At 37.2% G+C, this 23,629-nt stretch overlaps 1 protein-coding gene across 3 annotated transcripts in view; it reads right to left on the bottom strand.

Moving 5' to 3' along the window:
• The window catches only part of sc:d189, a 38,687-nt gene extending 15,318 nt beyond the window's left edge, over positions 1 to 23,369 (bottom strand). The window contains exons 1-6 of one of the 3 annotated variants that reach the window (XM_005157078.5): positions 23,214 to 23,369; positions 21,224 to 21,287; positions 20,890 to 20,965; positions 17,615 to 17,947; positions 14,033 to 14,362; positions 5,680 to 5,961 (exon numbers count right to left, since the gene is read on the bottom strand). In XM_005157078.5, coding sequence (XP_005157135.1) covers positions 5,680 to 5,961; positions 14,033 to 14,362; positions 17,615 to 17,947; positions 20,890 to 20,959 — 1,015 coding nt within the window. In that variant the 5' untranslated portion in view covers positions 20,960 to 20,965; positions 21,224 to 21,287; positions 23,214 to 23,369. 3 annotated transcript variants of the gene reach the window in all.
• Between the last annotated feature and the right edge of the window lie 260 nt (positions 23,370 to 23,629).

Genomic DNA, 23,629 nt, shown 5'->3' with positions numbered 1-23,629 from the left:
CTTCTTTGCTTTCAAGAAGCACGCATGTGAAAATACACCCTCTTTCTGTGAACTTTCATTTCTTAATTGCATACACAAAATACAAAAAAACTGACAACTTACTTTTTTATTTTGATATGGCAGAGAAAAACTTTCTCTTTCTGGATCCGTGAGATCTAATCCTCCTTCGGGAGCTACATGATGCGGTTTCTAAATCATGGAAAAATCTGTATTTAGCATGGTTAATGACACCAAAAACAGCTATTTATTCAGCAGTTCGTGGGCTAGGGGAAAAGGCATGTACAGTAATGCCCATAATAGAAGAGGACTTAGCGCAAGGGTCCCTACTTTGTCGTCGAGACCATTAAGTGTAACATCGGGTCTAGTCGGCAAAGCATATATGACGGCTGGTCCGTCTGTTGTATGCCTGCACAACATGTCAGTGCTGCAGGCATATCAGGCTGACCTAATTAAAGAGAGCCTAGATGGTTGGGCAGCGACACCCGAACAGCTTCGAGAAGCTCTTCGGGCGTCAGATCTAGCTCTAAGAGCTACTAAAGAGGCAGCCTCTAGTTTGGGGCGATCTATGGCTACCCTGGTGGCTACTGAGCGGCACCTCTGGCTGACAAAAGCAGAAGTGTCAGAAACCGAGCTATTTTTATGGACGCTCCAATATCGAGCTCAGGGCTCTTCGGTGACGCCGTCGATCGCGTCGCCGAATCCTTCAACAGAGTTAAAAAATGCTCTAGCTCCCTTGGGGACTTTCTCCCCCCAAGATCAAAAAGTCAGGGGGCTGTTAACAGTGAAACATGGCTACAAAATACAGTTTTGTGCACGCCCACCTCACTTCAATGGTATTACACCCACCATAGTGAAGCCAGAACAGGCTCTGGTTATGGAACAGGAAGTACTGGCCCTATTAAAAAAAGGCGCAATAGAGCGTGTTCTCCCCCTCGACAGAGAGTCAGGGTTTTACAGCCGGTATTTTATAGTTTCCAAAAAGGATGGGGGATTGCGTCCCATATTAGATCTGAGAAATCTAAATCGGTCTGTCGGGGCCCTCAGGTTCAGGATGTTAACCATCAAAAACGTGGTGTCACAAATTCAGTCTGAGGATTGGTTCGTGACGATAGACCTGAAAGACGCATGCTTCCATATTTCCATCCTTCCCCAACACAGGAAATACCTGAGGTTCGCTTTCGGGGGCGAAGTGCTCCAGTATCGGGTACTTCCATTCGGCCTAGCTCTGTCACCTCGAACCTTCACCAAAATAGTCGAAGCGGCACTAGCTCCACTTCGTATGCAGGTATACGTATCCTAAACTACATAGACGATTGGCTAATTCTAGCCCAGACTCACGATATGGCAGTTCGACATCGAGATGTCGTTCTTACCCATATCAGAAGGTTGGGGTTTCGGTTGAACACCGCAAAAAGTGTGCTTGTACCAGCCAGGACGACCATTTTTTTAGGTGTGCTATGGGACTCCATGACGATGCGAGCAGGTCTGTCCCCGCCATGAATCGCTTCGATTCAGTCAGCCGTACAGAGAGTCAAACTAGGCCAGTTCATCACTGTGAAACACTTTCAGAGGTTGTTGGGTCTCATGACAGCAGCAGCCAGCGTGATTTCGTTCGGTCTGCTGTACATGAGACCCCTGCAGTGGTGGCTCAAATCCAGGGGGTTTTCCCTCAAGGGGAATCCTTTCCGCATGATCAAGGTCTCACGGCGCTGCCTTTGAGCCTTAAGTATGTGGAAAATGCCCTGGTTCCTGTCCCAGGGCCCAGTGTTGGGGGCTGTCTGTCATTGCGTCATGCTTATGACAGATGCTTCTCTAACGGGCTGGGGAGCAACCCTGAGGGGGCTTCCCGCAGCGGGACGATGGGGAGAACATCATCGTTACTGGCACATAAACTGCCTGGAGATGATGGCTGTGTTTCTGGCCTTAAAACACTTTCTCCCTGATCTAAGTGGCCATCATGTTCTAGTCCGCACGAACAACACATTGGTGGTCGCTTACATCAACCATCAGGGGGGTCTGAAGTCTCGAATGCTATGCAAACTAGCACATCGGATCCTCCTGTGGGCCCAGAACAAAATCCTGTCCATCAGGGCAATGTATGTCCCGGGCCATCTGAACATGGGAGCAGATCTCCTGTCGAGGCAGGGGATGAGATCCGGGGAATGGAAACTTCACCCCGAGGTGGTGGAGACCATTTGGGAAAAATTAGGGAAAGCGCAGGTAGATCTGTTTGCTTCCCAAGAGACCACGCATTGCGCACTGTGGTTTTCTCTCTCGCATCCAGCCCCTCTGGGACTGGTTGCCATGGTTCAGACATGGTCGAGGCTATGTCTGTATACTTTTCCCCCGGTCGCTCTGCTCCCATGAGTCCTGGAGAGGGTCCGTCAAGACTGAGTACAGTTACTGCTGGTAGCCCCGTTTTGGCCTGCCAGGATTTGGTTTTCAGACCTCATAGCCCTGCTGGCGGGTCTCCCATGGGAGATCCCCATCAGGAGGGACATTCTGTCCCAGGCGGGAGGAATGATACTTCATCCCCTACCCGACCTGTGGAAACTGTTTCCATTCTAAGCTTCAGGGCTCCCTCCACAAGGAAGCTTTATGCCCTAAAATGGTCTCTCTTTTCAGCTTGGTGCAGAGAACACCAGCTGAACCCAGTCAGCTGTCAGGTAGCCTCAGTGCTGGAATTTCTCCAAGATCGCCTTTCTGCTGGGTTAGCTGCATCCACTCTGAGAGTGTACATGTCAGCTATAGCGGCCTACCGTTCTCCCCTAGATGATGAGTCACTAGGACAGGATCCGCTAATTCGTCGCTTCCTTCGTGGAGCCATAAGGCCAAGGCCTGTCAGCACACACAGGGTACCGACATGGGATTTAACATTGGTGCTCAAGGGCATCTCTGTTCACCCATTTGAGCCACTGCAGGAGGCGTCAGATAAGTTTCTGACACTAAAAACAGCTTTCTTATTAGCTATTTCTTCCTTAAAAAGGGTTGGTGACCTCCAGGCTTTGTCGGTTGCACCTTCATTTTTGGAGTTTGCTCCAGGCATGTCCAAAGCCTTTCTTTATCCCAGACCGGGGTACGTGCCTAAGGTGCCCACTCATGTGGCGAGACCTGCTGTGCTACAGGCCTTTCACCCGCCCCCATTTCAGTCGTCGGACCAAGAGAAGTTAAACTTACTCTGCCCAGTTAGAGCTCTGAATACATATGTTAACCGGGTTATCAACTGGAGAAAGAGTGAAAAGTTACTGGTCTGCTTCGGACCCTCAAAAAGGGGGAGTCTGGCGAATAAGCAGACAATAAGTAATTGGATTAATTGGATAGTTGAGACTATCTCAATTACCTATCAGGCTGCTGGACGCCCCGCAATTAAATTTGTTAAGGCCCACTCCACAAGGGCTGTAGGGGCCTCCAAAGCTTCTATTTCGGGCTCATTCCTTTCTGACATTTTTTTGCCGGCAGGATGGTCGACTCCACATACATTTGTGCGTCACTATCAACTCGATGTAGACCCCTCACCAGGGTCCTCTATTCTCACTGCGTAATGTGCGTTCACAGTCAGCAGTGAGTCTGGCCTAGTGGGTATTGCATTCCCCTAGCGTTCTGGTTAGATGCAGTGTTGAAGTTCCCTAGATGGGGAACGTCTTGGTTTACGTATGTAACCATGGTTCCCCGAGAGGGAACGAGACACTGCGTATTCCACCATACTCTCTTCTGCCTGTTACTTCTTTCAAGCAAATTTGAAGTTGATACTGAAATGTACTCAGTACAGGCTTTTATACTCTCTGGTCTGACGACACCTGCTTAATTACATTAGATTGATTTCACATGTGCTTCAAGACGCGTATAAAAGAGGTGTTCCCCTAGCGTTCTGGTTAGACGCAGTGTCTCGTTCCCTCTCAGGGAACCATGGTTACATACGTAGCCCGAGAAGTTGTTAATGTTTCCAGATTTGAAAGGGCACCTATGAAGAAGATCAACTTTGGTGAGCTGTTTGGACAGAACTGTCTGTATGTATAGTGTGTCCCCTGTCATATTGGAATGATATAAACACAATGAATAAACACAAGGCCCAATCATAATTCTATTTTTGTACCCCTACCCCTCCCTTTGGCCTGTGAAAAATGATGTGAAAGAAAGAGAAGGGCCTCAAAATTTACCCCTAAGAAATGGGACAGCACTACAGCACCTGCATGAGTCATCATATGTCATCATGAGGTCTTGTTTCATATAAAATCGACGATCACGTTTGCTGCAGAAATTTCAGTTGGTTATTTTTATATATTTGTTTTTATCTTTAGGAAATCACTGAAGGCATATTTTATGTAATTAAAACAATCTAATGCGGAAATAAGATAATAATTGTACTGTGCAATTACACAGTGACCATATTCATCTAAGTAAACGCACAAAAACAACATTAACATTATACCAGACACTGTAAAAAGGTCATTCTCTGCCACTAGACTTTTCTGACAGGGTATTCGAGTGTCATCGAGTGACAGAATTGAAAGTATCTTGTGAGACTACTATACAGGAGTTATTATTAATGTTAGAGATTGCAGATAGCAAAATTTAGCGGTTTTTATTTTAGCGTTTTTTTTTTTTTTTTTAAGCATGACAGTTAAAATGACATTAAAATAGGCCCACAGCAACATATTGTAGGACACGCATGTCCATAGAACAACTTTTTTTTAAAAATAAACTGGAATTAAAGTATTCTTTAGTATTCTAAATTTAAAACATTTTCAAACAGAGCATGCCAGTAATAAAGACAGTAAAGTCACTAATTCTTAACCGCTACAATCACCACTGCCACGTGATGTCAGTAAACTCTAATATATGTATTGTGTGTGTGTGTGTATGCGTGCGTGTACGTGTGTGTGTGTGTGTGTGTGTGTGTGTGTGTGTGTGTGTGTGTGTGTGTACTGCAAATATGTGTGAGACTCGTCATTTCAGAAAGGCTTGAATAAACTCCAACACTAAAACATGAAATAAACTTGGTATTTTTTGTTTAATGAGCTGTATTTCAGTCTGTCTCTGGGCTGTTTTTTTTTTACATAATGCATGATAAAATTTGACACGCACATGGGAAAGTTGGGTGGGGAGAAGCAGCTCATTTTCATTTAAAGCCACAGACTACAAAAACAACTACACTGTACTCAGACACCAAAAAAGGCAGATTCTGGAGGCTATATTAAATTATCTGATGGGTATTTTGAGTTAAAACTTTACAGACACATTCTGGAGACACCAAAGAGCTATCTTAGATGCTATAAAAGGGGTAAAATAGGTGCCCTTTAAAAGAGTACCCCAACAATTACTGAAGCCACAAAAATTAGAGGGTGCATTAAATCGCATAACATTTTCGGCCGATAAATTTGGTGGTCAAAAATTTGATGGATGTCTAATATCAAAACACTTTTATATTTCCATTGTTGCACATTGCTGCTGTATGATCATCTCTTAGATCAATCTAGAGTAAAAAAAAAAGACCAGAGCTTATCATTGCTATTGACAAATTATCATGATTAAATATAATATTGTTTATCAGCCCAGCCTCTGCTCAAAGCAGATATTTGAGTCTGGGTTGAGGAATCCGATCATAGTACTTAAACATCGAAAATGTCAGATTTTCATGACTTCACCTTCAAACATGAAATAAATTAAAATTTCACTTACATTTATTAAGCGACACATATATGGCTGTCTCAAGACCCTGATGATGAACTTCACATTTTACAAGCTCATCATCCAGCAGTTCACTCTGCAGTTGAATGGAGCTGACCACCATTGTGGTGCCGTCCCCTTGCTGGTAAAATGATATTACGGCAGGGCCCAAAGTTTGATTATGACCCTCCACGTTCCAAGAGATCTCGGCTGCAGGACGGGACATGGCTGAGCAGTTTGCCTCAATGATGCCCTGTGATACGGTCACGTAACTGGCCTCCGGGTTGGGGAGCACTATAAAAATGACATTCAGTTAATGAAAGGTTAGATCACCTTAAAACAAATATTTATTTAGGGAATTTATTCAAAAATCACAAGAAATGTTTTCATGTTTGAAACAAATGAAATCTGTTCACCTAAAATGCTACACTCTTCAAATCATTTATCAAGATGAACTGATCTTTCATGCACATTTAAACATTGATCAACAAGCATGAACAAAAGCTCATCCAGACATGAAAACAAACCTTTTTTTTTGCATAAGCTAAAACATTTTGTGGAAGTTATAGTGCTTTATCAATCAATAATTCAAACAATAAATTGATAAAAATTCAGTTCTTCACATTCATTTATTCATTTTCTTTTCGGCTTAGTCCCTTTATTAACCCTGGGTCGCCACAGCAGAATGAACCTCCAATTTATCCAGCATGTTTTTTTTTTTTTTATGCAGCTCATGCCCTTCCAACCGCAACCCATCACTGGGAAACATCCACACTCATACACTATGAACAATTTAGCCTACCCAATTCACCTGTACTGCATGTCTTTGGACTGTGGGGGAAACTGGAGCACCCAAAGGAAACCCACGCGAACGCAGGAAAAACATGCAAACTCCGCACAGAAACGCCAACTGACCCAGTCGAGGCTCGAACCAGCGACCTTCTTGCTGTGAGGCGACAGCACTACCTACTGCGCCACTGCGTTGCTAGTTCTTCCCATGTGAAAGACATTTAAAGGGATAGTTCACCCAAATTGAAAAATCTGCCTTAATTACTCTACTCACCCTTCACTTGTTCAACACCAATTTGAGTTTCTGTCTTCTCTTGAGCACAAAATAAGATATTTTGAAAAATGTGAGTTGTTGACACCCATTGACTTCCATATTTATTTTTCCTACTATGGAAATAATTGGGTACATGCACAGCTATTGTTTTGCAGCCAATGATAAACGTCCGGTGAAAGCTTAATGTGGCTACTTTCAATTTCATGAGGTTCCTTTTGCAGCATCGATGCTGTAATGTAGTTAAAATACATTCAGTTAAATAGACTTAAGCATTCATTTAGTTGTTCAAGCGTAAAATGAGATGAAAGACCATGTAATTGCTAATGCCATCAGGATCAGCACACAACCACAGAAAGTCCACTGAAAATACTGGGATAAAACAAACTGTCATATTTAAAGAGATGGAAGTGGAAAATAGAATTTAATTCAGTGCTTCATGTCCGGTCTGAGACCCGCTTTTTTCTTGTATATCTATCAGGCAGTGAGGATCACCGATTTAATTTTTTTAAAGAAATCAGACCTTAAATGTGGCAATTTTTTAATGGAAAGACAGTTCAAGCACTAAGGCTTGCTGGCTGAAATTTAAAGTCTGTGCATACACCCCATTGAGTTTCAACAACCAGGATTCTTCAAAATATCTTCTTTTGTGTTCAACAGAAGAAAGAAAATCATGAAAGGTTTAAAACGTGTAAATTACACACGAGAGTAAACGATGAGGTCATTTTAATTTTAGACTAACTATTCTTTTAAAAATAATTCAAATGAGTGCTGTATTTACAATATTTATTGATCAAACAGTCATGAGAATTAAACGTATGACTTTACAGTGACAAAAAAAAAAATTAAAGTAGCACATCTTTTCTTAAGAAAATCACTGTATTACAATGATTTCTAAAGAATCACATTGCAGCGAGGAACCTAGTAATGGATGCTGAAATGTTTACATAAAATGCGTTTTAACACATAAATAATTTATATCAAATAAAAGGCAACATTGATGTAGAAAAAAATCTTATAAGAACATTCTTAATGTTTCCAAACTTCTGACATATAGCCTAAAAAACTCAGTGTAAAATAAATTAATAAATCACTCATTTTCATTCAGCTAATTCTCTTCTTTATTTGTAGTCACTAAAACAGAATGAACCACCATGCAGACAATTTAAACACAATAAATACAGTTGAAGTCAGAATTATTAGCCCCCCTGAATTATTAGCCCCCGTTTATTTTTTTCCCCAATTTCTGTTTAACAGAGAGATTTTTTTCAACACATATTCTAAACATAATAGTTTTAATAACTTATCTCTAATAACTGATTTATTTTATCGTTGCCATAATGACAGTAAATAAAAATTCACTAGATATTTTTTCCAAGACACTTACATACAGTTTAAAGTAACGTTTAAAAACTTAACTAGGTTAATTAGGTTAACTAGGCAGGTTAGGGTAATTAGGCAAGTTATTGTATAATGATGGTTTGTTCTGTAGACAATAGAAACAAAATATAGCTTAAAAGAGCTAAACATTTTGACCTTAAATGGTTTTTAAAAAATAATTAAATTTATTCAAGCCAAAATAAATCAAACAAGACTTTCTCTAAATGAAAAAATATTTTCAGACATACTGTGAAAACTTCCTTGCTCTGTTAAACATAATTTGAGAAATAATTACAAAAGAAAAAAATTCAAATGGGGCTCTAAAAACTCTGACTTCAACTGTATATGTAGTAAAGAAAAAAAAATTAAAGGCAAAATTAAAGCAAATACAAAATAAAAGCAAATGTGTGCATATTGTTTTAAGCTATTTTCCTTTTCACCTCCATATAGTTTTATGCATATGTCTAGAGAACTAAAACAGAGTGCAGGGACCCGTTTACCTCTGTAACACCTACTGATAACTTTTGTTCCATGTCAAAGTTGAATTACATTTAGCAGATGCATTTATTTCAAACACATATTTACCATTGTTCCGCTCATACAAATAAGTATTGCTAATTATAATTACACAATCAATCTATTATAATTATACAATTGCTACTTTACAGTATACATTTTTGTCTTATAATCTGTAAAGATAGCTCATGTACAGTCTTTTGGGGATATCCATCATTTTTAGCAGGGATTCCTTACAACAGTCTGAAGTGAGTTTTGCATTTGTCCAGTACAAATGACTGCATTGGACATGTCGCGCTTTTCGTTATTGTATTGTTAGTGATGGCTTGATTCAGAAGACAAAAGAGGGCACTTGTGTTGTTATGCTGATTGCAAGCCGTCAGACGTTGGTCATGTCTGCGGCAGACTCCATCAAAGGGAGACTCTGTGACATAAGTCAGATAAAAGAGAAACAGACAAACCATGACAAGACGAGGGCAGAGTGAGGCTCTGTCCACTTCTGTGGCTGTGTGAGGTTTTTGGTGACAACGGCCAGACTGTTTGGGGAATATCAACAGAGAGAAAGCAAACACAGTGGAGCTCTGTTCTGGAGGAACAGAGACACAGTAATGGCACTGGCCCTCGTCCCAATCTAACCCCTAAACTACAGTCACAGCCGAGCATTAAAAGCAGTGTCAGCTCTGACTGACTTGAAGCTTTCTTCTCTAGAAGAGTTTACCTCACAATGAAAAGATGTTTTCAAGAGTGTGATAAATCTTGATGTCGGTATCACCACTGCAAATCAACTGCACGAGATAAAGAAAGTAACACCCTTTCTTTCCTGTCTAATGTACCAAGGTACAGTACAGGAAATTCTACGGAGCAAGTTATCTCTGTAGAAATGTAAGTATATACATAATTCTGTGAATCATAAAAAAAGTTTTTACAGCCCCTGTCTCAGCTCATTTTACCTGGCTTTTCAAATTATCATAAAGTAAATATTTTCAAAGTTCATAAAAATATTAAATAAAAAAAAGCAGATTAGGAGTGTTTCCAACAAGGTATAGAGCGACTGACTGTAGTTGTGGTAACCTAGTAGCCAACAGTAAATAAAGCAAGCATAATGGAGAAAGCTGATTAGTCACATGATAAGTGTAATGTTCATTAAGTCAGACCAAAATCCCATGGATTTTCAAGCTGTTGGATTACAATGGTCTGCTAACACGCAACAAAAAATTTTATGTAAGAAACATTTTTTTTAACTTCAGAGCTTTTCCAATCTGGAAATGGTGAAATCCGCATTGCCAACTTGTGTTCTTTTCCAAAAAAAAAAGACGCAGTTCCAGTTGGTGTTGATTGTCCTGTCCACATGAATTTGGTAAGTGTGTGATCAATGTTCATTGTTTATGTTTTCTCCAGATGTCGAAGTTAGTATCGTCAGCAGTTTTTGAAAACATACTTTAGTCAAAATTATTTAGTTACTAAGTTTAATATCACTACAATATTCGGATAGCAAAGCTAGATTGTATCGTCAACCGTACTCTTTCAGTTTCTGAAGACTTCATTCATTCATTTTCTTGTCGGCTTAGTCTCTTTATTAATCTGGGGTCGCCACAGCGGAATGAACCACCAACTTATCCAGCTAGTTTTTTCGCAGCCCATGCCCTTCCAGCCGCAACCCATCTCTGGGAAACAGCCACACACACATTCAAACACACACTCATACACTACAGATAATTTAGCCAAGCCAATTCAAATGTACCACATGTCTTTGGACTGTGGGGGAAACCGGAGCACCCGGAGGAAACCCATGCGAAGGCAGGGAGAACATGCAATCTCCACACAGAAACGCCAACTGAGCCAAGGTTCGAACCAGTGACCCAGCAACAGCTATACCTACTGCGCCACTGCCTCGCCTTTCTGAAGACTTTACTTAGTGAAATGAGTAGTTTACAGTAATATTACTCCAATATTATACAGCATAATGCTGTGTGTGCAATAGCTTCAGGAACCATTTGCTAAAATAGGTTTTTACCTGTGGTATGTCTTTACAGCAAACGTTTTCCTTACTACGAAAACGTTTAGATATAAAACCAACTTTACCCCAATACAGTTTAGGGGAAATATAATTCCTGCACCCGCTGGCCTGTCAACAACTACGCTGGACAAAGTGCGAGCCCCCATTGAGTTTTCTAACTGGTGAATGACAGGTTCTAGTGTTGTAAGCTTTTCTATCATCATCAGATTGTCATTTATTCAGTGTGTGTTCTGTTCATGACTTGGTGTGGCTTTGGATGGCAGGGAAGACATTTTTTAAAGGTCTTATGCTAACACACCTTTAAGGCAATGAAAAGACTAAAAACAATCATTCCTGTTTTTCAAAAACCAAATAATGCAAGTATCCCATGTATATTGACTTTTCCAAATGACACAGATTAGTTTTGATGAGGAATAACAAATCTTACAACAATTTGAATATATTTGATTATAGCAAGCACTGTAAAACAACTAAAATAATTTTAGCTGGATGTTGAAATTTATAATGCTCCACATATACTTATTTTTATATTTTGTAAATATGTTGCTGAAAAAAAAGTTGCTGCAATTTAATTTGTTGATATTAACATCATTTTCACATAATTGCTTTTTTGTTTATAAATTGAGTTGAAATCATTTGCTCCCCCAGTAAAAAAAAAAAAAAAAAAAAATCTACATTTTCATTCATACTACCAATCAAATTCAGTCACAGTGATTCTCATTTTGAATCTTAAACGATGTTAATACTTTGATAAACAGCTAGTGTATAACTTCTGATGACCTGCAAACTTTTTGTATCATATTTTATTTATTCCTTTCAGACTCTTCTTTTTGAGGTTTAAAAGCTTCACTCTCTGTTTATAGTGTCAATATGGTAAATAAACTTCAGTGAAATTCCTCTTCTTGTTGCTGTTTTTTTTTTTATTTTTTTTTTCTGGGCTCATTGATGTGTTTTATTTCCAATTCCACAACCAGTCTCTTTTTTAAGTTTGGCATTTTAATTATGACACTTTTTCTATGTTCATCAAGCTTTTTCTCCATAGGTAGCACTGGCTGCCACATAATAAAGACTTTTCAATCTTTGTAGAGATATTTTTACACAACAATGAAGGCAAATTCAAAAACATGCTTGAACAATACACACTCAAGCATTTTTCCTTTTTCAGTCAGACTTTGTCTTTCCACTTCTTACAAATACACCCCCTCAAACATGCTTTAAAAAAAAAAAACCTCTACATGACCCCTATGCAGACAAGGGGGCTGCGGAAAAAAAAAAAAAAAAAAAAAAAAACCTAAACAGCCCTTGTGGAAAAAAATAAATGTTGATTTGCCACTTGAACACGTGTTCACACACAGCATTTCAGCATGTGCATATGTGAAAAGACCTAAAACCACATACACGTGCGATCTGGTAAAAATCACAGGTGGTATTTATGTGCCTTTTATAGCTGTAGCAACCTAATTGTGAAGAAAGTTAAGTGTGAAACGTTGGTTGGTATTAAAAAAAAATACAAAATAAAAAAACTATCATTACAGATCTGCCATATTCAAACAATTATTCATCCATTTTTTTTTTTTACAAAATTACAGATCGTGAATAAAAAAAATCCTTAATAATAAGAAGAAATTTGTGCTCAATCCTATTTCTGGCAATCCATTTGCTTCCACATGCTATTAGAAACTTCGAGTTTAATTTAAACTCATAAGTATGGTTATGAGTTTGCTGTGTTAAATATTTTTTAAATGAGGAATCTTCAATTTATTAACAACTTATTTCCTTACACTTTATTATCTCATGAGACTATGGAAGAGAATTAACGAATACACCTAAAGTGATACAAAAAATACAGTGTCATACATAACACATCATCCGCTCTACTGTATTCATTCCACATTCTATCTAAAAACACTTAGGGCCCTATCATACTCACGGCACAATAAGGCGCATGAAGTGTTTGCTGTGACGTGTTGCTATTATCAGACCAGTGCAACCCTAATTTTTCTGTTTTCTGCCACATTGATTAAATAGCAAATCCATTTGTGCCATTTTGCGGACTGTGCGCAGGTCTAAAGTCTAGCACAGACCCACAAGTTGTGCGCCTCGCTTACACATTGCTTAAAACATGCTGGATGTACAGCAATACTCAGATAAATTTACACATGAAAAAGAAATAAATTATTAAAATACTACAAAAATTATTATTTTCTACATAAATATATATTTTCATCTTGGATGGCTTATTTTATTTTCTTCATAACAATTTGCTTTTGTATAATGGTATTCTTATTAATATTATTAATATTATTTTTATTAGTAGTAGTAGTATTTATTATATGTATATTTCTATTTGTTTTATTAAAAACAAGCTTAGATTTGTCCACCTGTCAGATTTTTTACCATATGGAGCATAGGACGTGTGTTTGGATATAACTCTAAACACACTTCGTTATTATTGTTCATTTGTTTGTTTGCTGAAAAATAGAACTGAATTTGTAAATACTTCTGAAACAAATTTTTGCACTTACAAAGTCCGCCATGTAAATAGCAAATGTGCCATGGCGCGATGCAACTGACTCTTAAAGAGAATGGGAGATGAGGCTCTGATTGGTATATTCTCGAAACACACCCATAACTCATTTAAAGAATAATAAAAAATGTATCACTTTCTGGCCATCTGATATTAGACATGTATATATATATATATATATATATATATATATATATATATATATATATATATATATATTGCGATTGTGATTTTCGAAAGTAATACATCGCTTTGTAAACGTTTATTATTACCATTTGTTGAGCCTTCCCATACAGATTGATAGAGTGCTTGGACCTGGAAGCTGCTTCGCATGATGTCACACTCAACAAGCGGATAATCAAGGTTTTCAAGAGTTCACACTTAGATAACGCTGTTTTCGGTCCTGTGATAGCAGGTTTGCCATGCTGTCCCGGGAGAGAATCCTGGGCTCGGAGATAGATGAATTATTTATATATCTCATATATATATATATATATATATATATATATATATATAGGCAAGATATTTATAGTAGTTTTAGAATCATCTGATAGGCTAGCTAATGATTAGCAATAAAGATCAGCTGTAGTAAATCATGTCATGTGCTCCTCTTGAAATTAGTTTGTGAAACTTCACTTAGTTTCTATTAAGATTACATGGGTGTTTTAGGAGTTTCCCTAATTTATGCCAAACACTTTAGAGACCACTCTATATATCTTCCTATATAAAACCAACTTTTTAAAAAAGGGTCACACTTGAACAGTGCTGCAACTCTAGGTCTAGTCTGTTTCACAAGCTCACTCCACACACAAAAAAAGCCTCTTATTGATGTACAAACATAATGATACTTGAAGTTTTCACTTACCATAAACAGAAAGGCAAGCTGTAGTGCTCTTAATTCCATCTGGATATGTGTGATATTCGCAGGTGTAACAGCCCTCATCCTCTGTCTGAGCGTGGTGTATGGAGAGCCTGGTCTGGCCGAGTGATGGATTTAGAGATACCCGACCCTTGAAAGGGCTGGTAACGACAGGTTTGCTATACTTGACATAAGAGGCAACAATGGCAGTGTCCCCTTGCTCAGCTGTTTTTTTCCACAAAACCTGCCGGACCCGCATACTGAGGATGTAATTGCACAAAAAGGTAACAGGCTTTCCACTCACAACTGTTTTATTGTCCATTTGCTCCACCATTGCTGAAAGGAATACAACAAGAAAAGTGAAGACATCCAGTAGAAGAAAGTACATGCTCTTTGAAAATTAAGACTAGTTTACACCATGCTGACAGAGATTGACTAAAACATGTCTGCAATTCAGCATCAATATTGAGGTTCTCAATGTTGATGTTGATTTTTTTATTTATTTATTTTTTTTTACAATTGACTTACACAGTATTTGTTTTTTGCAACTAAACTCTCAGAAATAAAGATATAACAACTGCCACTGGGGCAGTACCTTTACAAAAGGCGTACGTTTGTACATAAAAAGGTATACTTTTGTACTTAAAAGGTCCACATTGACTACATTTACATTAATTTGAATAAAACAGTAATATGATTGAGGTGTTTACATAAGATGCTTTTTGAATGCTCCATTCATGATCCCATTTTACAAGTTATAGCAAATAATTCGATTAACGCCATTGCATCACCACGCTATCCACATTTCCTTTTGAGTTTCATGTCATTTCTAGTGTTTAATTTTTAATTTGTCGACTTTAACTGCAGTTTGGCACTTTCACTTTCATTCAGGAACACTCATGGTTTGTATGCCAGTGTGACAAATGAGATCTTGTATGCCAGTATGAAGTGCTGGAAGAGTGTTGTTTTAATGGAATTTAATACCACACACTGCATATGAAAAAAACTCTGCATTTCACGATGCAGGTGTCTTGGGTCTTGGGTTACTGAGTTAAACCCTGCTCACACTGTTATTTTTCAGGCACAGTTTTTGTCATCTGAGACAAATTTGGGAAATCCTTAAAGATTTCAGAATTCCTAGACTAAAATCTTTGATCGTTGGTTTTACATATTCACAGATTTATTGCTTGGTATGATTAGATTTTTTCTCCAATGAAGTTCGGGCAGTGTCAGAAGATTTCAGACACTTTCCAGACGTCAAACTCCGGGATAGTTTTCTTCTGTGTTTGGAGCGTCTTAATTTTCGTTCAGTCTGAAATAATGACAGCTCAGATCTTACAGTGTGACACCAGAGATATGTCTGACATGCTACAATCGTTCAGGATTATAAAAAATGAAATAAATAAATAAATCGCACAGTATGAGTCGGTCTTATGTAGGTGCACAGAATAGTGTCAAACAGCCATGTGTGTACAAACTTTCCTGTCAAAATGCAGCGAAAATACTACAAGACAGTAATAGGTAGATTAAGGTTTACATGTCTGTCCTACACATCAATAATGTGACTAAAATCAGAATACTCCACATGTCTTAATTCAACTTCTGTTTAGTTCGATTATGACCTTAATCGGATTAAATTCATCAAAAATAGCTGTTCTTAATCAGAGTATTGTCTTAATCGTATTTAAATTGTACTATTTGTGTTCATGTAAACTAACTCTCTAATACCTTAAAGCAGTGGTTCACAATTCAGGACCTAGGGCTCCTTTATGTATGTCTCTTTATTTGACACACAAGAATCAGTTCATGGCGACGCAGTGGCGCAGTAGGTAGTGCTGTTGAAGGTCGCTGGGTCGAGCCTCGGCTGGGTCAGTTTTTTTGTGAAGTTTGCATGTTCTCCCTGCGTTCGCGTGGGTTTACCCTGGGTGTTTCGGTTTCCCCCACAGTCCTAAGACATGCGGTACAGGTGAATTGGGTAGGCTAAATTGTCCGTGGTGTATGAGTGTGTGTGTGAATGAGTGTGTGTGGATATTTCCCAGAGATGGGTTGCGGCTGGAAGGGCATCCGCTGCGTAAAAACATGCTGGATAAGTTGGTGGTTCATTCCGCTGTGGTGACCCCAGATTAATAAAGGGACTAAGCCGAAAAGGGAATGAATGAAAGAATGAATGAATCAGTTCATGGATCTCTCTATTAACGAGCTGTTGATAGGAATCAACAGGTGTGCTAAGTAAGGAAGACATAAGCTGCGTCCCAAATGGCAAACTATACACTATACACTCATGCTCTATGTACTTATGCATTTACACACTCAACAGGATAGTATATGTATGGAGTGTCGTCCCAAATGGAACACTAATGTTTTTTTACTAAGTGGAAATTCAAACCGTTTCCCTGATGATGTTTGACGGTTGCCAAATCAGTGACATAAAAGACCGAATTATCAAATAATACCTGTCGGTCGTATTACCACATTCACCATCGGGAGGCGCTATAATCACTCTCGTAGCAGAATTTTGCTTTCACCATCCAAAATAATAAAGTTATCCAACATTTGCGCCCGATAGCTCCGCCGCTTCCGCTACGTGAGCAAACCTGCGGTCGTTGAGTGCATGAAGTGTCCATTATTACACACTTTATTTTAGCGGCTGAATGAGTGCATTATATGGGTAATTAAAGTGCACTTATTATTTTTAGAGTTTAAAGTGTGAACACACTACTTACACTATTTATACTACAAAATGGCGTAGAATAGTGCATAAATATGCGATTTGGGGCGCAGCTATACAAAACATCAGGGCGGGAGGATTTGGGAGGGAGAATTGAGAACCACTGCTTAAAGGTACTTACAAGATACACATTTGTACTTTTTAGGTACTAATATGTACTAGTATGTACTTGTACTTGACAGTACAAATGTGGACTTTTAATGTACTAAAGTGTACCTTTTGAAAAGATGCCACCCCAGAGCTTTTGAATCTTTATTTCTGAGAGCATATGAATGTCAATGGTTACAGATTCCCAATCGTTTTTCAAAATAACTTTTTTTCTGTTCAACAGAAAGAGAACAACTAAATTTACTGTTTTTAAGGGGAGTAAATGGTGAGTAAATATTATTTTTTGAGTTAACAATCTCTTTAAGATTGTTTTAAATTGATATTTGAAATTTGTAACAATATACTGATTGTTTGCAATTTTGTCAGTTTAGGCCGGTTAACAAACTGAACTAATTACTAAACTAATAAAAGTTATCATCTGGTGTGGACTCCAGTGATTTTCATAGAATAATTTGTGGTTGTTTTTTATAATGAAATAGACTGGCGATGTAGGTGGTTCTCATCACTTATTGTCTCATCTTTATCACAATTCTAACACAATGCAAATTAAACCAATTCAAAAACAACCAACAACCATTCATAATTAAACCATCTTCAAGGTTATCATTGATACATTTTTTAAAATATTAGGATGAGCAATATATTCTATTAAATTAGCATTTTTTGAATCATCAATGGGGGAAATAACCAGACCACAGAAACAAGCTGTGGATATTTTTAGAAAGAGTGAAAGTGATTATACCAAGCCTCACCCGTGAGTGAAAGACACGTCCTTCCTCTCTGCTGCCCAGAAGGGTAGACATCAAATAGACAGTGGTAGCAGCCCTCATTGGCTGGTGCAGCTTTTCTGATGGTGATAACACTGGTGTGAGCTTGTGGAGCTGCGGTTTGCTGTGAAAGCTCGACTCCATCTACTCTGGTGACGTGGTCGTACTTATCTGGCTGATAGTGTAGTATAGTTTTATTTGTCATGTCCAACCACAGCACCTGTTTTAAAACCTCCCCTTTCTCCATAGTAATGTTGCAGGCCAGCACGAAGGGAAGCCCAGCCATTGCCTGCAGATGCGATGGTGCAAGTACCTTACCTAGAATGTATTGACAAGATCAGTTGAAAGAGCACATAGTTCAGGGTGGATGCATTTTTTGTATCCTACCTATTAATTTTTTAACGTACATACTTAAGAGATAAATTACATTCTGGAAGTTGTTAATGTAGAATCAAACTTATATAAAACCATCAGGATGTACTTTATCCTGCTTTTTATACAGCTACTTGCCACAAAACGTAACAAGACACTAAGCATTGCTCTGAGCCATAATAGTTTATTAATTATTTATATAAAGGCAAAATTGACAGAAAAAAAAGGCTGAATAGAGCATATAACAAACTTTATACATATTATTTAGTAATAAGATGGCACCAAACAGTAGAAACAGTAGCAATACAGACAAGCATATAAATATGGATGTCAACATATTCACTGACAGTCAAGATGATTCAAAGTACCGGATAAGCCTGTGTTATTATTTCATAGGTTGTTATCTGGAAATAACATACCTTGGAATGTGGCGATTGACCAATCAGAATAAAGTATTCCAGACATCCATGTACATTATATAAACATTAAAACAAATCTGATTCATGGTGCAACCAACCAGCAGAAACAAAATAATACATTTTAAAAATAAATAAATAAAAGAGTTTATTTACATTATAGATAGCTGCTGAAGAATCCAATGTCTATTAAATGTCAAGTGGTGCAAATTTTTTAAAAAGCTCCCTGAAAAGTACATTATAATGCATTTGAGAAATTATGGTAAGGATATGTACATATGCGTGTGGTTGTGATTTCGCCAAAGATACAATCCTTAAAGTAAAAACTTTGTTGATCCTGGAACAATAATTTTTGGTTAGAAAATGTAATCCATATCTAATCCCTACCTTTAAACCCAACCCTAACTGTTCATTATTCCAAAAATCAGAAGGGAAAATAAGCAGATTGTGCATAACAGTCATGTATATGCACATAACCCTAAATATAAGCCTAAACTTAACATGAACTGTAAACGTATCCCTTCATTTTGATTGGCTGGTTGGAATGTTGTTCCACGATTAACATAGATGTTTATCTAGAAACATGACACCTGGATGTAAGGGAGGCATGTTCTTACTTTTTTTTATTGGTTACTTGACCTCATATTTGCCAATGTCATGACACATATGAATATACAAATATGAATGCATATTTATTTAAAAATGATTTACAAATAGAATGACATATTGACCTTATTCTAAAATGCGGAAGTGCTCCTGTTTTCGCGATTGTCATAGAACTTCCGATTCAGTCGCCTATGGGAGTAATAACTAGGAATAATAAACGGCAGAAAACGGTCAAATTACTTGCTCTATAAACAAATGTTTCCATGACTATACAGACCAAGTAGAATAATATAATAAGAAAATATCAAGTTGCAACATCAAGCAGCATAACGAGCAGTTTTTTAACGTCAAAAAATGAATGGAAGTGAATGAGACCGGAAGTCTCAAGCCAAAAAGAATCATATGGCAGCGCCCACTCGTCGGCGGAGAATAAGGTGAATAAAACCATAGAAATGTAAACAAATACAAAGGATAAACTATTAGAAAAACTGATTTAGTTAAAACAGTTTACATTTTGTTAGATCAGTTAAAACAGATTTTAAAGGGGTGGTCCAGAGTGTATTTTTAAGGATTGGTTGTGTTTATAAGATGCAATATGTGTTTATGCTTCATTAAAAAAAAAAATCACATTTTTTTTTAAATATATCTTACTTTATATACTGCTACTCAACTAACATGAAAACAACAATCATATTTCTTAGTTCCTCTGAAAGCCAGTCATCAAGAGGCTCTGATTGATCAGCTAACATAATGTGCTGTGATTCGCGGAATGGGTCCATGTAACCAGAAAGCCTCACGTCCAGTCACTAGCATGCGCTGTGCCCTTGCTGTGTAAATACTGTCAGTCAGTGTAGCCATGTCAGTTTGAGCCTAAATCAGACAGAAAATGAAGAGGACACAGCTGAACCCCATGCCTGCTCTCTAAAATGAAATCTCACAAGTGTATTTCACATATATTCGGCTTATAAGCATGTGTAAGTTATATGAAACATTCACATATCTTTTGTGAGTCCATTATTTGAGATGTAGAATGCAGGGAAAGAAGCTGCATAGAGAGAGACTGCACACGCTCCTGAAGATTGTGAGTGTTTTCAGGGGTTTCACTGATAAATATGAATTTGCAGCTAAATTGTTAACGGTGCCAAAACAGCATTTCCTGTTGTTTACATCATCGCTACAACATACCATTAACGCTAAACACTGTGCATGTGACAGATCAATTTTAACAAATAAAAAGACTTACAGGTTGTGGCTCACAATCCATAGCTTTTTCTATTATGGTTGGAGCTGCTCCTTTTATGAGGAGTTTTTAGCCGAATCCAGCACTGAACTGGAACAGATTATGGAAGTTCTCCTTTGTCAAATGCTAGTTATAACTTTTTTTTATAATTCTCTGGCACATAATTAAAATTAAATTGTAAGCACTTCTCTGTTTGTCGCGTGACCTTTGGAAGCCCAAATACAGAGACAGAACAAGCTCTGTGGAAATAGCAATGTTTAGATGGCATTTTAGCGTTCTCTGCATTACAGTGCCTTTGGCCACACCCCTTTGCTGTGCGTTGTGTATGCGCGTAACATGAATCATTTGTGACCTCAATAACGCAGATGTATTTTTTTGTAGTCCCCAAACTTCGCTTCCTGTAGGCTTTGCTAAGCTAACTCTGTAAAAGCTAATGTCCTTCTTTGCATTTAACTTTGAGCATATTACATTCAGAGATGTTGTTTATGCTCACACAGCTACATTACACACCAACTAAAGTTTAAAATATGATATCGTAGTGGACCACCCCTTTAAAATGTCTTCTATTGCTTTTGTTCTGGACTGTGCTCAGAATGGAACATAATAAATAATGTGAAAAAATGCACCTTGTATTCTGGAAAGCAACATCAGTGTCATCCAGGCTTTCAGGGCAATTGCTGACACATATCCAGACATCTTGACCTGTTAGAAGATTGTCTTTATTCTGGTAAATGAAGTATGGGTCAAACAAACATTATAGTTCAACTATTAAGGAACCAAAGAAAAACTGTGTGAGTCATGTGCATTACAGCAAACTCTACATAAACAAGTTTCACAATGGCTAAGTTAATTACAATGGATAACCAAGATGAGCATTGCAACATTCTGTCATAGTATCTAAATGTAACAAACCTAAAAAGGTATCAGCATTAACAAACTAGGAAAATATAAGTTACTTACAGCAACAGGATCAGAAAGAAAAGATAGTTCTCACAACTTTAGTTCAGGTCCTCAACAGCCATTGCTTAGAGTAATAGAAAAAAAAAGAATAGAAGAATGTTAATATCAAATAAATAGAAAGTTTTGGTTCTGACAATTTTCATTTTTGGGTAAACTATCGCTTTAAGGACAGACAAAAATCAAGCTCAAACCACGCTTAAAAATCTAGTCTGTTTTGGAATTTTTGAGGATTGGGCACACACTATTTATGGCATTTTGAGAGGTTGGAGTACACATCAGCAATTTTTGGATTCTTTAGAAATGCCATACTATTTGCTAGGTTTATTTATATCATGAAAAGCAAACTGATCTCCAACCATCTGCATCCTGTCAACATTTATTACCTTTCTGGTGTTTTAACAACAGTTTGGGTGCTACCAAACTCCCACTGTGTTGTCTAGACTAACATTAACTTGTGAAAACAGCTTCCCTTTGCCCTTTATACAAACTATATGATTAAAAGCACTTGTGGCAAAACATTGCCAGTAAATCCACAGAAAGAGTGGTTCTAGCAGATGACTTTTGGGGCCACATGGCAAATACTTCCAGGCATCCACACGCCCATGCTGACCTCAAATGAAAGACCATAGCTAGCCTTTTTTTCTTTCATCCTCAGCGATCCACTAAAAAAAAGACAGCTTTCAGCATGCTTATTTCTGCTAAATCATTGTTTTTAGAAAATTAGAAAATATTATTTTCATTTCATAATAACATTCATTAAGCTTCCTTTATATGGGTCAGAATCACAACAAGCTTAAGTGTGCACCCAACATACAAGACATTTTTTGTGGTTTACAGGAGCTCAAGGTAAATAAATATTAACACGAGGACAGAAGGACATTTAAATAAGTGAAAAATAAACAAAAACTATAGAATTATAGTACATATTCACATCTAGATGGTGCAATATGTGTATTGTTGGCTGTTTTAACTGTTATATAGTGAGCTAAACAGATTTAAAGTTGACAAATCTTGGATTTAATCTATTATGAATCCAACATTTATATCTGTTAAAAAATATATGTTTGTGACACATGACAAATATATTTGTATTTCCTGAATTATGTTTAACAGAGCATGTCTTGAAAAAAAATCTAGTAAAATATTACTTACTATCATCATAGCAAAGATAAAACAAATCAGTTATTAGAAATGAGTTATTAAAACTATTATGTTTAGAAAAAAATCTCTCCGTTAAACAGAAAATGAGGAAAATAAAAGGGGGGTCTAATAATTCAGAAAGACTAATAATTTTGACCTAAAATATATATACACACACACACACACACACACACACAATATTTTAACATATACTATAACATCAAACAGTATAACATACTATTAATATTAATATCAAAATTTTATTTTTCACTAATAATATACATTGCTAAAAGCTTCATTTGGACAACTTTAAAGAAGATTTTTCCGAACCCCTTTTTTTGAACCCTCATATATTCAAAATGTCACAACACAACAAACCCCCATCAATGGAAATCTTTCAGGTGATGTATAAATATTAGCAAAAAAAATAATAATAAAATAAAATAAATAAAACACTTATGGTTGTGCAGTACAGGGTCATATGTAGTTATTAATATATTCTTAAACTAATAACTTTTATACAGTCTTTGCCTAAAATTTGTGATGCACAAAGTATAACATAACACTAACCATTTCTGACTCTTTTAATTTTACTTAAAAATCACAGTTACATAACAAATTTAGAGGATTGACTTAAACTACAAAACTTGTGCACATGCATTCTACTTATACAACTAGGTAGGCTAAAGGATTTAGATTATTAAATATTCAGACTATTAGTTTTTTAACTTGAAAAGTAAACTAAGTAAATGTACACATCTGAATATCTGCTTTAACTTTTATTAAGTTTCTTAAGTTATTTAATATATGTGTAAAATGTATGTTTAATGTATGTGTAAAAACGACTCACCTTACAGTGCATGGCTGCGTTCATTCGTATAGTTAAAAACAGAAGGATTGGCAAATCCAGTGGCTCTGAGCTATTCTGGCATGTGTGTAATTCGGGATACCAATGGAAGTGGAAGGAAGGAAGTCTGGCCATCCAATCGTGGGAAGCATAGCAATCAGTCTTTAGGAAGGCCCAGTGATGTTTAAACGTTGAAACCAAGTAAACAGCGACACCTAGTGGTGTGAACCTTCTCTAAAACCTTTTTTAAACAGCTCACTTGGTAAACTGCCAATTTGTCTGCCTGATTTACAGTTTTCTCCAAATGAAAACTTACAAAAAGAAATGAACAAAACCTTACACTCGAGAAGTAAAGTTATATAATAATATCTTAACTGTAAGCACGTTGTTAGCTTCACATTTTTTGCAAAATATTACAC

The sequence above is a fragment of the Danio rerio genome, chromosome 1 (genome assembly GCF_049306965.1).
Source record: "Danio rerio strain Tuebingen ecotype United States chromosome 1, GRCz12tu, whole genome shotgun sequence".
In the NCBI taxonomy this organism is placed as follows: Eukaryota; Metazoa; Chordata; class Actinopteri; order Cypriniformes; family Danionidae; genus Danio; species Danio rerio.
The sequence above is the reverse complement of the archived record's forward strand: the minus strand, read 5'-3'. Positions and strand labels throughout refer to the sequence as shown.